Source organism: Suncus etruscus, chromosome 4 (genome assembly GCF_024139225.1).
Source record: "Suncus etruscus isolate mSunEtr1 chromosome 4, mSunEtr1.pri.cur, whole genome shotgun sequence".
NCBI lineage: Eukaryota > Metazoa > Chordata > Mammalia > Eulipotyphla > Soricidae > Suncus > Suncus etruscus.
Window position 1 is genome coordinate 3,970,843 of NC_064851.1, and position 15,502 is coordinate 3,986,344.

The 15,502-nt window shown below is 39.0% G+C and overlaps 1 protein-coding gene across 1 annotated transcript in view; it reads left to right on the forward strand.

Moving 5' to 3' along the window:
* The window catches only part of LOC126006916 (potassium channel subfamily U member 1-like), a 130,114-nt gene that overhangs the window by 74,544 nt on the left and 40,068 nt on the right, over positions 1-15,502 (forward strand). Inside the window, exons 20-25 of the mRNA XM_049772456.1 lie at positions 1,483-1,520; positions 3,469-3,495; positions 6,223-6,239; positions 10,893-10,916; positions 11,682-11,688; positions 14,632-14,719. Of these exons, the coding sequence (XP_049628413.1) occupies positions 1,483-1,520; positions 3,469-3,495; positions 6,223-6,239; positions 10,893-10,916; positions 11,682-11,688; positions 14,632-14,719 (201 nt within the window). The remainder of the gene's footprint in view (positions 1-1,482; positions 1,521-3,468; positions 3,496-6,222; positions 6,240-10,892; positions 10,917-11,681; positions 11,689-14,631; positions 14,720-15,502) is intronic.

The following is a 15,502-nucleotide window of genomic DNA, read 5'->3' on the forward strand; positions in this document are numbered from 1 at the left end:
TCTTGGTAGAGAGATTTAAAATGACTGATTTAAAATGAGCAACTGTAACCAGAGTATGAGTGACCTTCCCCCACCTCGTTCTCAATCATACATGCAATTCCAAAGGACAATTCTTCCAACCACAGTCCCAGTCCATTGTGTTCAAAGGATGCCAACTTCAATCTGGTTCCATGGAACTAACACACAAATACAAAAAGTAATAACTTATGTGTTCCCTATATCAAAATGACTATTACAGTTTACACATTCCTGAATTAATCCTGTCAGTCTCAATCCTTTTTCGAAGATCTAGTATTAGTCCTGTTATACAGATAAGAAAAATATGTGGGGCCGGAGAGATAGCATGGAGGTAAGGCGTTTGCCTTGAATGCAGAAAGATGGTGGTTCAAATCCCGGCATCCCATATGGTCCTTTGAGTCTGCCAGGAGCAATTTCTGAGCGTGTAGCCAGGAGTAACCCCTGAGTGCTGCCAGGTGTGATCCAAAAACCAAAAACCAAAAACCGAAAACAAAAAACAAAAAACAAAACAAAACAAAACAAAACAAAAAAGTGGTGGCTAAAGCTAAGTGGTCTAAAGATCTCCTACAAGTTGTTAAAATTACTTTGCTCTTGCAGGCAAAGTTGCACCATTAGTATCAACAAACAACAAGGAAGAAGAAGAATTCTCTGTTTCAAGACAGGAGTCTGAAAGGGAAAGTAAGCCCCAAGAAAGTACTTCTGTTATCAGGTAAGAGTCTTGGATGAGCCTGATCCCCCACAATTTTCTGAGAATCACTGGTTAATAAAATTTTTACTTAAGCTTAAATATTTGCTTTTCAACTCATATGCTGACCAAGAGGATTTTTTTTCTCACCAACGTAAATTAATTCTTGTCTCTCCCAGTATATTAAGTAAGAATTCTTCCCAACCAAAACATAAAATATATCAATGTATCAAATAACTTAGATATTCTTGTGATAAGAGAAGGTTGTATACTCTGCTATTTTTCAGGTCACGTTTTTATTACCCTGACTTATATTTTTGTTTGTTTTTGGGTCACACCTGGCAGTGCTCAAGGGTTACTCCTGGCTCTATGCTCAGAAATCGCTCCTGGCAGGCTTGGGGGAACATATGGGCTGCCGGGATTTGAACCACCATCCTTCTACATGCAAGGCAAACACCCTACCTCCATACTATCTCTCCGGCCCCTACCCTGACTTTTTAACATTAAAAATGATATCATTATTTTTATCTTAACGATATTATGGAGTCATAAGCATGTGTTTTTAGGTCTCAGGGAGGGGAGTTGCTGCTTCTTATGGAAGCTCAATTTCTAGCTTTTTAAGGAATATCCATATTGTTTTCCAAAAAGACTGTGCCTGTTTATATTTCTACCAGCAGTGAATCAGACTTTCTCCCTACGTCTGTGCCAGCAATGATTGTTCTTGTTCTTTGTAATATGTGATAGAACATTGCATAGTGATTGGTTTGCTAGTAGGAGAGCAGTTAAAATGTACTTTGAAGAAAATCAACTTCCGTGTGTGAAAGTGATTTAATTACCAGACCAAGAACTTCCATTAATTTTTTGAAGGAGGAAAAGGAAGAGAAGCAAAGGAAATAATAAAAAGCCAAGAAAACAGAAGAAAATTTATAGTAATAGTTACAGACTTGTATGCCAAGGGAACAGAGCAGTAAACTAATTTTGTGAAGGTAATTTAAGATTACTTATCAACAGTTGAGGGAAAATATCTAGAAAACAGTCCATGGAGACGAAAGAAGTTTCAGTGAATATGTTATATAGCTAATTTTCCAAATCCTATCATAAATCAAAACCAGTTTGTCTTAGATTTCTTCTTCTCAGGTATGTATTTTAACAAGATCGGCATAAAGACATCATTGTTCAACCTATTCATCTTCAAGAAAGCCTGTATAGGGCTCAATATCATATATATCATATCTATATCATAGAATTCTATGATATGACATGGGATTTATACTTAAACTATAAAAGTCATGTTACTTTCAGTGATCAAGGTAGCTCATTTGGATCATACTGACATTGCAACTGACCTTATGATACCTTTTGATTAAGTAAGAGAGTCACTCTATAGATAAATTTGAAGTCGAGAGGTGGCACCTAAATTGGCCATTCTAGAAACGTTTTCAAAACCTTAGAAGACAAACACTTCTTCCCACTCCATCTTATCTGTCTGGATCTTTTCTTCCCATTACTTCAGCTTTGACACTGAAATCTAAGTTTAAGTAAGGAAATTCTTGGAAATATCATGAAATATATGGGCAACATAGGCATAATATTTCAAAGAACTTACTTAAACTTCAACTGCAGTGTCAGACTGAAGGAATGGGAATAGATCCAGACAGATAAGATGGATGAGTATTCTTTTTTTATAACTAAAATCTAACTACAAACAGGGTTGTAATCATGATGCTTAAATAAAGATATTAATTAAAAATTTAATCTTGTTAAAGATAGCAGAATTGGAGCTAGGCCGATAAGACAACAGATAGGGCATTTACCTTACATGGGGCTTACCTGAGTTCGATCTCGGCATCCATCTGGTCTCCCAGTGCTGCCAGGAGTAACCTCTGAGGGTTGCCTGGTATGGACCAAGAACAAAACAAAACAAAAAAGGGGGGCTGGAGTGGTAGCACAGTGGGAGGCTGTTTGCCTTGCATGTGGCTGACCCAAGATGGACCTGGGTTAGATCCCCAGCATCCCATATGATTTCCCAAGCCAGGAGCGATTTCTGAGCGCAGAACCAGGAGTAACACTTGAGAGCCACCGGTGCCCCTCCAGCACAGAGTGAGAACTCAGAAAGAATTAATTGTAATTACATTGGAGGTGTTGAAAAAGAAGCTAGTATATACTTTCACAGGGGCACTCTTAATCCTTCTACACAAGGACAGTAACAGATTGTATTTCTCCTAGGAATATAATTTCCCAAAAAAGAGTGTCTAAATTACTGAGTTTTCCATATAGTGAACTTCTGTATTTTCAGCAAGGCAGAATGACTTTCCTGCTGAGCCTGTAGATGTTATATAACTTATAAACTCCCAAATCTAAAGTGTGATTTAATATAGTATTTTCAAGAGATACTATTGTGTATTTTAAATGAACTAAATAAGTACATACATACCTAAGCAAGTAATTTTTTTTTTGTTCATAGACGAGATGTAAATTGCTGTATTAGGTAGTTTAAAGGACATCTTCTTTGCAAGACTTGTCATAATCTTCAATCTTCTGAAGTGCAGAGAGAGTTACACTACAGAAATCTCAAACAAAGGGAGTTTCCCCACAAATTTTATGTGATTACAGAAATGGTTTTCTTAGGGCTTTTCCAGTTTTAAGTATTCCACACTTTTGAAGTATGTCTATATGGGTTTGTGCTAGAATGTTATCTCTAGTATAGTATAGGGTGAGTAGGACAAAGATATTTAGGTTGCTCACCTTTACCTGCTAGAAGTTAGAAGAGGGCAGACAAGTCCAATTTCTCTGTCAGTCACCGCCTTTCATACGGCAGTGGCAATATGGAGTCACGAAGATCAATCTCACTGTGCTTATACGAAGAAAGGAAAGAATGGGGACTTTGAGCATTACTCCTCTCCAAGTCAGCACCTTGCTCATATCAGCTTCATGAATTGCTCTCTCTTGGACTTTATTGGTAAAATATATGAATTATTTTAAAAGTTTTTTTTAACAAAGATCAAAATACACATTCAATTTTTTTCTTTTTTTCTTTATTTAAACATCTTGATTACAAATATGATTGTGATTAGATTTCAGTCATGTGAAGAACACCCCCCCTTCACCAGTGCAACATTCCTACCACCAATGTCCCAAATCTTCCTCCATTCCACCCGACCCCCACCTGTACTCTAGACAGGCTTTCCAGTTCCCTCATTTATTCACATGGTATGGTAGTTCTCAGTGTAGTTATTTCTATAACTGCACTCACCACTCTTTGTGGTGAGCTTCATGAAGTGAGCTGGAAATTCCAGACTGCGACTCCCTGAGGGGGACCCCCGACCTGCGGGAGTGGTTGGTTAAGGGTCGCTAGTTATTCGCAGGTCTCTCGAGCAGATCAGGTCTTATGCTGTAATAGAACTGTGAGAGGTTAATAGAAACAGGCTCAAGACAACTGATGCTGTTCAAAAGCAAGTTTATTGGGATATACACTGTTTATATAGAAAATGCATAAAGGGGGGCCGGGCGGTGGCGCTAGAGGTAAGGTGCCTGCCTTGCCTGCGCTAGCCTAGGACGGACCTCGGTTCGATCCCCCGGCATCCCATATGGTCCCCCAAGCCAGGAGCGACTTCTGAGCGCATAGCCAGGAGTAACCCCTGAGCAGTCACCGGGTGTGGCCCAAAAACCAAAAAAAAAAAAAAAAAAGAAAATGCATAAAGGGAGGCGTGCTCAGCCTGTCAATCAGGCCTGAGGCAAAGGTTATATCCAAATAAGGCATAGGGCTAGCAATAAATGTTAAAATTTTTTATTGCTTTATCTTAACTATATTTTTTCTATGTATCAATAGCATGAAATGGGGAGGGGGAAAACTAGAAGTAACTAGGTCAAGCATTTCACCACAAAATGTTCTAACTTACATGTAAGCTGAGGGCCCACCAAGGTGTTAAAGAGGGCCCACCAAGGTGTTAAAATTCAACAGGACGTGTCTTTAAAGCTGATTGGTTCTGGCTATAGTTACTAGGGTCCTATAGATGTTCTCTCGCTTCTCCAAGATATCTGGTTGAAAACTTCTAAGTTTTTTCAATTTCTCGTGGTGAGCCATTTCCTTTGAGCTCTGGGCTTATGCTAGACCGCACACAGACAAGAGAGAAAATAGTCTCAGAAACTCCAATTTTGCTCTAGATCCATACAGCTTCTCACACCAGACCTCCTCTCATTGACTCTGAGGATTGTTGCAAAATGATTTTTATTTTTCTTAAAACCCATAGATGAGTGAGACTATTCTGCGTCTCTCTCTCTCTCTCTCTCTCTCTCTCTCTCTCTCTCTCTCTCTCTCTCTCTCTCTCTCTCTCTCTCTCCCTCTGACTTATTTCACTCAGCATGATAGATTCCATGTACATCCATGTATAGGAAAATTTCATGACTTCATCTTTCCTGATGGCTGCATTATATTCCATTGTGTATATGTACCACAGTTTCTTTAGCCATTTGTCTGTTGTAGGGCATTTTGGTTGTTTCCAGAGCCTGGCTATTGTGAATAGTGCTGCAATAAATATAGGTGTGGGCCCGGAGAGATAGCACAGCGGTGTTTGCCTTGCAAGCAGCCAATCCAGGATCTAAGGTGGTTGGTTTGAACCCCAGTGTCCCATATGGTCCCCCGTGCCTGCCAGGAGCTATTTCTGAGCAGACAGCCAGGAGTAACCCCTGAGCATCGCTGGGTGTGGCCCAAAAACCAAAAAAAAAAAAAAATAAAAAAATAAAAAAAATAAATATAGCTGTGAGGAAGGGGTTTTTGTATTTCATTCTTGTGTTCTTAGGGTATATCCCTAGGAGTGGAATAGCTGGGTTGAATGGGAGCTCAATTTCCAGTTTTTGGAGAAATCTCCATATTGCTTTCCATAGAGGTTGGACTAGACAGCATTCCCACCAGCAGTGGATAAGAGTTCCTTTCTCTCTACATCCCCACCAGCACTGCTTGTTCTCATTCTTTGTGATGTGTGCCAATCTCTGTGTTGTGAGATGGTATCTCATCATTGTTTTGATTTGCATCTCCCTGATGATTAGTGACGAGGAGCATTTTTTCATGTGCCTTTTGGCCATTTGTATTTCTTTATCAAAGTGCCTGTTCATTTCTTCTCCCCATTTTTTGATGGGATTAGATGTTTTTTTTTCTTGTAAAGTTCTGTCAGTGCCCTGTATATTTTGGATATTAGCCCCTTATCTGATGGGTATTGGGTGTATAGTTTCTCCCACACAGTGGGTGGCTATCCTGGGCACTATTTCTTTTGAGGTGCAGAAGCTTCTCAGCTTAATGTATTCCTATCGTTTATCTCTGCTTCCACTTGTTTGGAAAGTGCAGTTTTCTCCTTGAAGATGCCTTTAGTCTCAATATCATGGAGTGTTTTTACCTACGTGTTGTTCTATATACCTTATGATATCAGGTTTGATATCAAGGTCTTTAATCCATTTGGATTTTACCTTCGTACATGATGTTAACTGGGGGTCTATGTTCACTTTTTTTGCAAGTGGCTAACCAGTTCTGCTAGCACCACTTGTTGAAGAAGTTTTCCATGCTTCACTTAGGATTTCTTACTCCTTTGTCAAAGATTAGGTGATTGTATGTCTGGGGAACATTGTCTGAGAACTCGAGCCTATTCCACTGATCTGAGGGTCTGTCTTTATTCCAGTACCATGCTGTTTTGATAACTATTGCTTTGTAGTACAGTTTAAAGTTGGGGAAAGTAATGCCTCCCATTTTTCTTTTGTGCTTTAGCTATTCTAGGGTGTTTATTTTTCCAGATGAACTTCATAAGTGTTTGATCCACTTCTTTGAAGAATGTCATGGGTATCTTTAGAGAGATCGCATTAAATCTGTACAATGCTTTGGGGAGTATTGCCATTTTAATGATGTTAATCCTGCCAATCCATGAGCAGGGTATGTGTTTCCATTTCCGTGTGTCCTCTCTTATTTCTTGGAGCAGGGCTTTATAGTTTTCTTTGTATAGGTCCTTCATGTCTTTGGTCAAGTTGAGTCCAAGATATTTGAGTTTGTGTGGCACTAGTGTGAATGGGATTGCCTTCTTGACGTCCATCTCTTCCCTATCATTATTGGTGTATAAAAAGGCCATTGATTTCTGTGTGTTAATTTTGTAGTCTGCCACCTTGCTATATGAATCTATTGTTTCTAGAAGCTTTTTGGTAGAGCCTTTAGGATTTTCTAAGTGGAGTATCATGTCATCTTCAAACAGTGAGAGCTTCACTTCTTCCTTTCCTATCTGGATTCCCTTGATATCTTTTTCTTGCCTGATTGCTATAGCAAGCACTTCCAGTACTATGTTGAAGAGGAGTGATGAAAGCAGACAGCCTTGTCTTGTGCCAGAATTTAGAGGAAAGGCTTTTAGTTCTTCTCCATTGAGGATAATATTTGCCATTGGCTTGTGGTAGATGGCTTTAACTAGATTGAGAAAGGTTCCTTTCATTCCCATCTTGCTGAGAGTTTTGATCAAGAATGGGTGTTGGACCTTATCAAATGCTTTCTCTAGTCTATTGATATGATCATGTGATTTTTATTTTTCTTGTTGTTGATGTTGTGTATTATGTTGATAGATTTGCGGATGTTAAACCATCCTTGCATTCCTGGGATGAAACCTACTTGGTCGTGGTGTGTGATCTTCTTGATAATGCATTGGATCCTATTTGCCAGGATTTTGTTGAAGATCTTTGAGTCTGCATTCATCAGGGATATTGGTATGTAATTTTCTTTTTTGGCAGCATCTCTGTCTGGTTATGGTATCAAGGTGATGTTGGGTCATAAAAGCTATTTGGGAGTGTTCCCTTTTTTTCAGTTTTATGGACGAGCCTGGTAGTAGCTCCTCTTGAAAGGCTTGAAAGAATTCATTAGTATATCCATCTGGGCCTGGGCTTTTCTTTTTGGGCAGATGTTTGATTACAGTTTCAATTTCCTCAATAATGATGGAGGTGTTTAGATATGCTACATCCTCCTTACTTAACTGTGGAAGGTTATAAGTGTCCAAGAATTTATCCATTTGTTCTAGGTTCTCATGTTTAGTAGCATAAAGTTTTTCAAAGCAGTCTCTGATTACCCTTTGGATCTCTGCAATATCTGTCGTGAGCTCCCCTTTTTCATTTCTAATACAGGTTATCAGGTTTCGCTCTCTCTTTCTTTGTGAGTTTTGCCAATGGTGTATCAATCTTGTTTATTTTTTCAAAGAACCAACTTCTGCTTTTGTTGATCTTTTGAATTGTTTTTTGGTTTTCCACTTCATTGATTTCTGCTTTCAGCTTTGTTATTTCCTTCTGTCTCCCTATTTTTGGTTCCTTTTGTTGGTCATTTTCTAATTTTATGAGCTGCATCATTAAGTTATTCAGCTATGCCCCTTCTTCCTTCCTGATGTGTGCTTGTAAAGCTATAAATTTTCCTCTCAGGACTGCTTTAGCTGTGTCCCATTGATTCTGGCAGTTTGAGTCTTCATTATCATTTGTTTCCAGGAAAGTTTTGATTTCCTCTTTGATTTCATCTCAGACCCACTCGTTGTTCAGCAGCAGGTTGTTTAATTTCCAATTCTTAAAGTTTTTCCTCTGTGTGCCTTTGTAGTTCATATCTAATTTCAGAGCCTTGTGGTCAGCAAAGGTAGCCTGCACTATTTCTACCCTCTTGATTTTATGAAGGTATGTTTTATGTGTCAGCATGTAATCTATCTTGGAGAATGACCCATTTATATTGGAGAAGAATGTGTATCCAGAATTTTTGGGGTGGAGTATCCTATATATTTACTAGTCCTCTTTCTTCCATTACTCTTTTCAGGGATAGTATGCTTTTGTTGGGTTTCAGTCTGGTTGACCTATCAAGTGTTGACAGGGCCGTGTTGAGGTCTCCCACAATTATTGTGTTATTATTGATGTCTTCTTTCAGATTTGTCAGTAGTTATATTAGATAATTTTCTGGTCTCTCATTGGGTGCATATATGTTTAATAGTCTGATTTCTTCCTGTTGTACATATCACTTGATTAGTACATAGTATTCATCTTTGTCCCTTACAACTTTTCTGAGTATAATGTTGGTGTCATCAAATATTAATATGGCCACCCCAGCTTTTTTAAGGGTGTTGTTTGATTGCATGATTTTCCTCCAGTCTTTGATTTTGAGTTTATGTTTGTTCTGACTATTCAGGTGTGTTTCTTTTAGGCAGAAGAAGGTTGGATTCATCTTTTTGACCCATTTTGCCACTCTGTGTCTTTTAATTGGTGAATTTAGTCCATTGACATTGAGGGAGATGATTGACATAGGATTTAATGTCATCTTTGTAGATAAGTTTGCTGTATTTGTTGGTCTCTCTTGTCTTAAAATAGACCTTTCAGTTTTTCCTTTAAGCCTGTTTTTTCATCTGTGAAGTTTCTGAGCTGTCGTTTATCCATGAAGCTATGTATCTTTCCTTCAAACCTGAACGTGAGTTGGGCTGGGTGCAGTATTCTTGGTGAAGGATCCATTTCATTCAGTCTTGTCACAATATCCCACCACTGTCTTCTGGCCTTGAGAGTTTCTTGTGACATGTCTACTGTAAGTCTTAGGGATACTCCTTTGATTGTAATTTCCCTTTTTGATCTTTCTGATTTTAGTATTTTTATCTCTATCTGTGGGATTTGTCATTGTAATGAGGATTTGTCTTAGGTGTTTTACTTTGGATCTCTTTTAGCTGGTACTATTTGGGCATGCAGGATTTGATTGCATGTAGTCTTTAATTCTGGGAGTATCTCTTTGATGATGTCTTTGACATTTGATTCTTCCTGGAGATCTCCTGCCTGGGCCTCTGGGACTCCAATGATTCTTTCTTTTTTTTTTTTTTTTTTTTCGGGCCACACCCGTTTGCTGCTCAGGGGTTACTCCTGGCTAAGCACTCAGAAATTGCCCCTGGCTTGGGGGGACCATATGGGACGCTGGGGGATCGAACTGTGGTCCTTCCTTGGCTAGCGCTTGCAAGGCAGACACCTTACCTCAAGCGCCACCTCGCCGGCCCCTCCAATGATTCTTATGTTGTTTCTGTTAGTTTATCAAAGACTTCTATTTTCATCCGTTCACATTCCTTGAGTACTTTTTTTATTGCCTGATCGTTTGTCTTAAGGTTCTTTTCCAATATCTTCTGCTGTGTTGAGTTTTTCTGCATCTCATCTTCCAGCATGACAATTCTGTTCTCAGCTGCTGTTACCCTGCTGGAGAGGCCATCCACTGAATTTTTCAGTTGAGCTACCGTGTTTTTCAGATCTCTTATTTCAGTTTGGAGTTTTCTGATTTCTGTCTTTGTGTTCTGTTCAGATCGATCTATGCTTTCTTTGAGTTCTACAAACATCTTCCATATTTCTATCCTAAACTCCTTATCCGAGAGGTTAATCAGATGGTTGGAATTTTTTAGGTCATCCGAGCTATCATCTTCATTCTCTGTGCATGGTGTTTGCCTGCAAGGTTTCCCCATTGTCACGCTTGTAGTGTGATTTTTTAGGCGTGTTGTGGTGGGGTTCATTGGTTAGAAAGAGTGTGGCTCTTCTGGGGCCTCTATGTGACAGTTTTTTTTGGAGGTGCACTTCCTAGGCCTCTGAGGAGAGCTTCAAGTATTCAGGAAAGACAGACAGGCACAGCAAAGATTTCTCTTGAAGTCCTCAGAGTCATCAAAGGCACAGCAGGGCAGAGCCTTCGCAGGTCAGAGGGCTCAGCTCTCTGCCTGGCGACCCCCACAGCCAGACTTTACTCACTTTCTGGGCAGCTTCAGTATGCAGTTTTTTGGGGGTGCGCTCCCTAGGTCTCTGAGAAGAGCTTCAAGTATTCCGGAAAGACAGACAGGCACAGCAAAGATTTCTCTTGAAGTCCTCAGAGTCATCAAAAGCACCTCATGCAAATTTTTAGATGTATTCATCAGCCCTCTTTTAGTTAGTAAGCACTCTGTGACTAGAAATGTGAGGGTAATGCTACTACTGAGGCAATGCATAAACATGTCAATGTGTGCTTTTTCTATGGATTTCATGTGCTAATCAGGAATGACAGTGTGAACATGACTAATAATAAAATAAATGAAAAAAGTTATTTGGGCCCGGAGAGATAGCACAGCGGCGTTTGCCTTGCAAGCAGCCAATCCAGGACCTAAGGTGGTTGGTTTGAATCTCGGTGTCCCATATGGTCCCCCGTGCCTGCCAGGAGCTATTTCTGAGCAGACAGCCAGGAGTAACCCCTGAGCACCGCTGGGTGTGACCCAAAAACAAAAACAAAAACGAAAAAAGTTAATTATCTAGCACTTAGAAGGTGATATATGGTATAGGAAACTTTTGGTTCTTTATTTGATTTTAGATCACAAAGCACCTTTCTATATGTTAGTTCAATAACAAAATTTTCATTATTTAATTAATTATTTATTTGGTTTTGGGGCACACCCAGTGATGCTCAGGGGTTACTCTTGGCTACACACTCAGAAATTGCTTCTCGCTTGGGGAACCATATGGGACGCCAGGGATTGAACCCAGGTCTGTCCTGGGTCAGCCGCATGCAAGGCAAATGCCTTACTGCTGTGCTTTCACTACAGCCCTGAATTTCACTATTTTAAATGGAGTGCTCAGGTCAGCTTTCTCAAGTCAATTGTTTGTATTATGACTTGAGTAATCTTTGTGGCTATATGATAGAGATAATTTTTTTGTTTTGTTTTTGGGTCATATCTGGGGACACTCATGGGTTCCTCTTGACTATGTGCTCAGAAATTGCTTCTGGCTTGGGGGACCATATGGGATGCCGGGGATTGAACCCACGTCCATCCTAGGTTAGCAGGTTCAAGGCAAATGCCCTACTGCTTGCGCCACCGCTCAAGTCCCAATAATAGAGATAATTTTAGCAGGTAAACTGTGTTGAAAGACAGAGGCAGGAGAAGTCGGACTCTCTCGGCTTTCAAGCTGCGTGGCTTTCTGCTCCGGGGTGAAGCTACTAAATACCTTCTAGAAGCTCTCCAGTCTATCAATGAAGTGGAGCTTGAGGATGCATTGGAAAAGATCATTGATGCAGTGGAAAAGCAACCCTTGTCATCAAACATGATTGAACGATCTGTGGTGGAAACAGCAGTCCAGGAATGCAGTCAGTCTGTAGAGGAAACAATAGAACATATTTTCAATATTATAGGAGCATTTGATATTCCACGCTTTGTGTATAATTCAGAAAGAAAAAAATTTCTTCCCCTGTCACTGACCAACCACCCTCCACCAACTTTATTTGGAACAGCAAGAGATAAAGCAGAGCTGTTCTGTGAACGTTATACCATCTTGCACCAGCGGACATGCAGACATGAATTGTTTACTCCTCCAGTGATTGGGTCTAACCCTGATGAAAGTGGAAGCAAATTTCAGCTTAAAACAATAGAAACTTTATTGGGCAGTACAACAAAAATTGGAGATGTAATTGTTCTTGGAATGATAACCCAGTTGAAGGAGGGAAAATATTTTCTAGAAGATCCAACAGGAACAGTGCAAGTAGATCTCAGTAAAGCTATATCCTTTGTTTTAAAAATCTTTTATATGAATTGGGGTAACTGAATATCTATCTCTATTCCCAGATTTACATATTTGGTTTATTTATGTAACAATATTTGTATCAAATTCAGGCACATAATTTAAGAAAAACAGGGCTGGAGAGATTAATCAAGGGTCTGAGTGCATGATTTCCTGGTTTTTTTATTTTTTATTATTTTTTATTTTTTGGGGGGGTCATGCCTGTGGCACTCGAGTTACTCCTGGCTCTACACTCAGAAATTACTCCTGATGGGCTCGGGGGACCATATGGGATGCCAGGGATCAAACCTGGGTCAGCCACATGCAAGGCAAACACATTACCTGCTGTGCTTTGCTCTGGCCCTGGGAAGTCCTTGATTGGTATCTGGCACCCTTGGTCTTCTGAGCACATTGGGAGTGACTCCTGAGCATTGCAAGGTGAGCCCCAAAAGAAGTTACTCAAATAAAGAGACAAAACAATTTTTATTTCCCCTCAGTTGGAGAACCCAGATAGATAGATCACCGAGGAAATTTATTATAATATGCTGAGAATGAGCAATGCTGTCGGTATTAGCAGGCTCTGGGAATCAGACCTGGAGACTTTATTTTTTTGGAGGGGGGCAGGTTCAGAGTCACATCTGGCAGTGCTCATGGAATACTCTTGGCACTTCACTCAGGGATCACTCCTGGCGATCTATATGAAGGTGAGGATGCTATATAGGGTGCCAGGAATCCATGTTGACCATTTGTAAGGCAAATGCTATTCCTATTGCTCTGGTTCCCTGGAGATATTTCGAACTTAAAACTTTCTTTTAAAAAGTTACAGTCCCTGCACAGTTTCAGATGTGAAGTCTTTGTATTATTAAACAGTACTGTTGGTATCAAAAGTTAAGTTGACTTTCTCACCATAGTATAGAAGCATTTTTTTTAACCTTCATGTACCAGTTTCATAGTGGCTTATACACAGAGTCGTGCTTTGTCTTAGCCGAAGGTTGGTTTGAAGATCAAGTGTTTCATGTTAATGCATTTGGATTTCCACCCACCGAACCCTCTTGTACTACTAGGGCATACTATGGAAATATAAATTTTTTTGGTGGGCCTTCTAATATATCCGTGAAAAGTTCTGCAAAACTTAAACAACTCGAAGATGAGAATAAAGATGCCATGTTTGTTTTTGTATCTGATGTTTGGTTGGACCAAGCAGAAGTATTGGAAAAATTTCGCATTATGTTTTCTGGTTATTCACCATCACCACCTACCTGCTTTATACTGTGTGGCAATTTTTCATCTGCACCATATGGAAAAAACCAGGTTCAAGCTTTGAAAGATGCTCTAAAAACTCTGGCAGATATAATATGTGAATATCCAAATATTCACCAAAGCAGTCGTTTTGTGTTTGTTCCTGGCCCAGAGGACCCTGGATTTGGTTCTATCCTACCAAGGCCACCACTTGCTGAAAGTATTACTAATGAATTTAGACAATGAGTACCATTTTCAGTTTTTACTACTAATCCCTGCAGAATTCAATATTGTACACAAGAAGTTATTATCTTTCGAGAAGACTTAGTAAATAAAATGTGCAGAAACTGTGTTCGTTTTCCTAGCAAAAATTTAGATATTCCTAATCATTTCGTAAAGACCATCTTATCTCAAGGACACCTCACTCCTCTACCTCTTTATGTGTGCCCAGTGTATTGGGCATATGACTATGCTCTGAGAGTGTATCCTGTGCCTGATCTGCTTGTCATTGCAGATAAATATGATCCTTTCACTTTGACCAATACTGAATGTCTCTGCATAAATCCTGGCTCATTTCCAAGAAGTGGATTTTCATTCAAAGTTTTTTATCCTTCTAATAAGACAGTAGAAGATAGTAAACTTCAAGGTTTTTGAATTAGTAAGGATCATCTGAAGAAACAAATTTCACCTATTTTTCATTTGTTTTATGTAATTATGTATATTAAATTATAATAAAATTATGGTAAACTTAAAAAAAAAGAAAGACAGAGGCAGGAATATGTTTAGCATATTGGAAAATATAGCTACACACCTGTGATGTTTGAACAAAATAGCATGCTTGCTATAGAGAAGTATGTGAGAGAGGTAAGATTATTTTAAGAATACAATGAGGTCATTACATAAACTTTAATATTTTTCCACCAGAGTTACAATACTGTTAATGGCAGAATTTCATGCACACCTTTGTATCACAATCTCTTCTACTAGTGCCCCTCTTCCCAAACTCAGCTCACCTCTTTCTGTCCCAGTCTTCACCTCAACATAGTACTCAACATAATAATCTCAGTTCTGTAGAAAATTTATCAAGTTGGCTCAAGGCTGAGTTTGACATTTTAAATTTGATTTATACCAGCCCTCAATATTCTTGGAATAACTTTTCCCCTTCTATTTAGGAATTTTCAGACTCAAGAGAAGAGTATGCTTGATAGCAGTGGCATGTTTCATTGGTGCAAAGCGACTCCTTTGGAGAATGTGATTCTGGTAGGTGATCTTGAACCACATTTTAACTAAAACAGGTTACTTTTAGGGTAAATGGCATACTTCTACTAGTCATAATCAACTTCTCTTTCTCTCAAAGCACACATTATGAAATAAAAACGTAGACCTAGCCAGCCACATGAATGTATGCACAGTGATGCATAGCATTTCATAAAACTATGTGAGTAATATGCTGGACAAAGCAATTTGATCAGGTTCTTCTTCAACTGTGCCTCTTCCTCCTTTGATAGCTATTCACTCATTTAGATGACTCCTTTATGCAGAATTATTTTCTCCTAAAATTTGCTCTTTTGCTAATAAATCTAATTAACTTAAACTCACAAAGGAAATGTACCGTTTACAAAGACTATGCAACCTTTCCTTTATAAAACCAAATTCTTATTCTAATTTGTTGGTTTCAAAGTTTATATTTTCTATATGTTTTTTCCCCTTAAAGCCGACAGTGCTTTTACTTAGCACTTTAGTAAGGAATATATCTGCTAGAGATTACTCACTCCCAAATAACATAGTGAATTGTTGTATGTATTAGAATTCTATTGCTGTCAGTCTTCTCAAGGAAACTAGTTCAATTACATGAAGTACAATCAGCTAAGATATACAAATACTTGTCCCCCAATTTAAATGCTGACACCTGATTTTCAGATTCCCATCTATTCTATTCTCCTTTTCCAGAGTTGGAAATGCTACTAGAATCTCAGTAATCTGTTTACCTTGCAAGCAGCACTTGGCAAACTTAACTAATAAAAATGAGCATGCATTGCATAA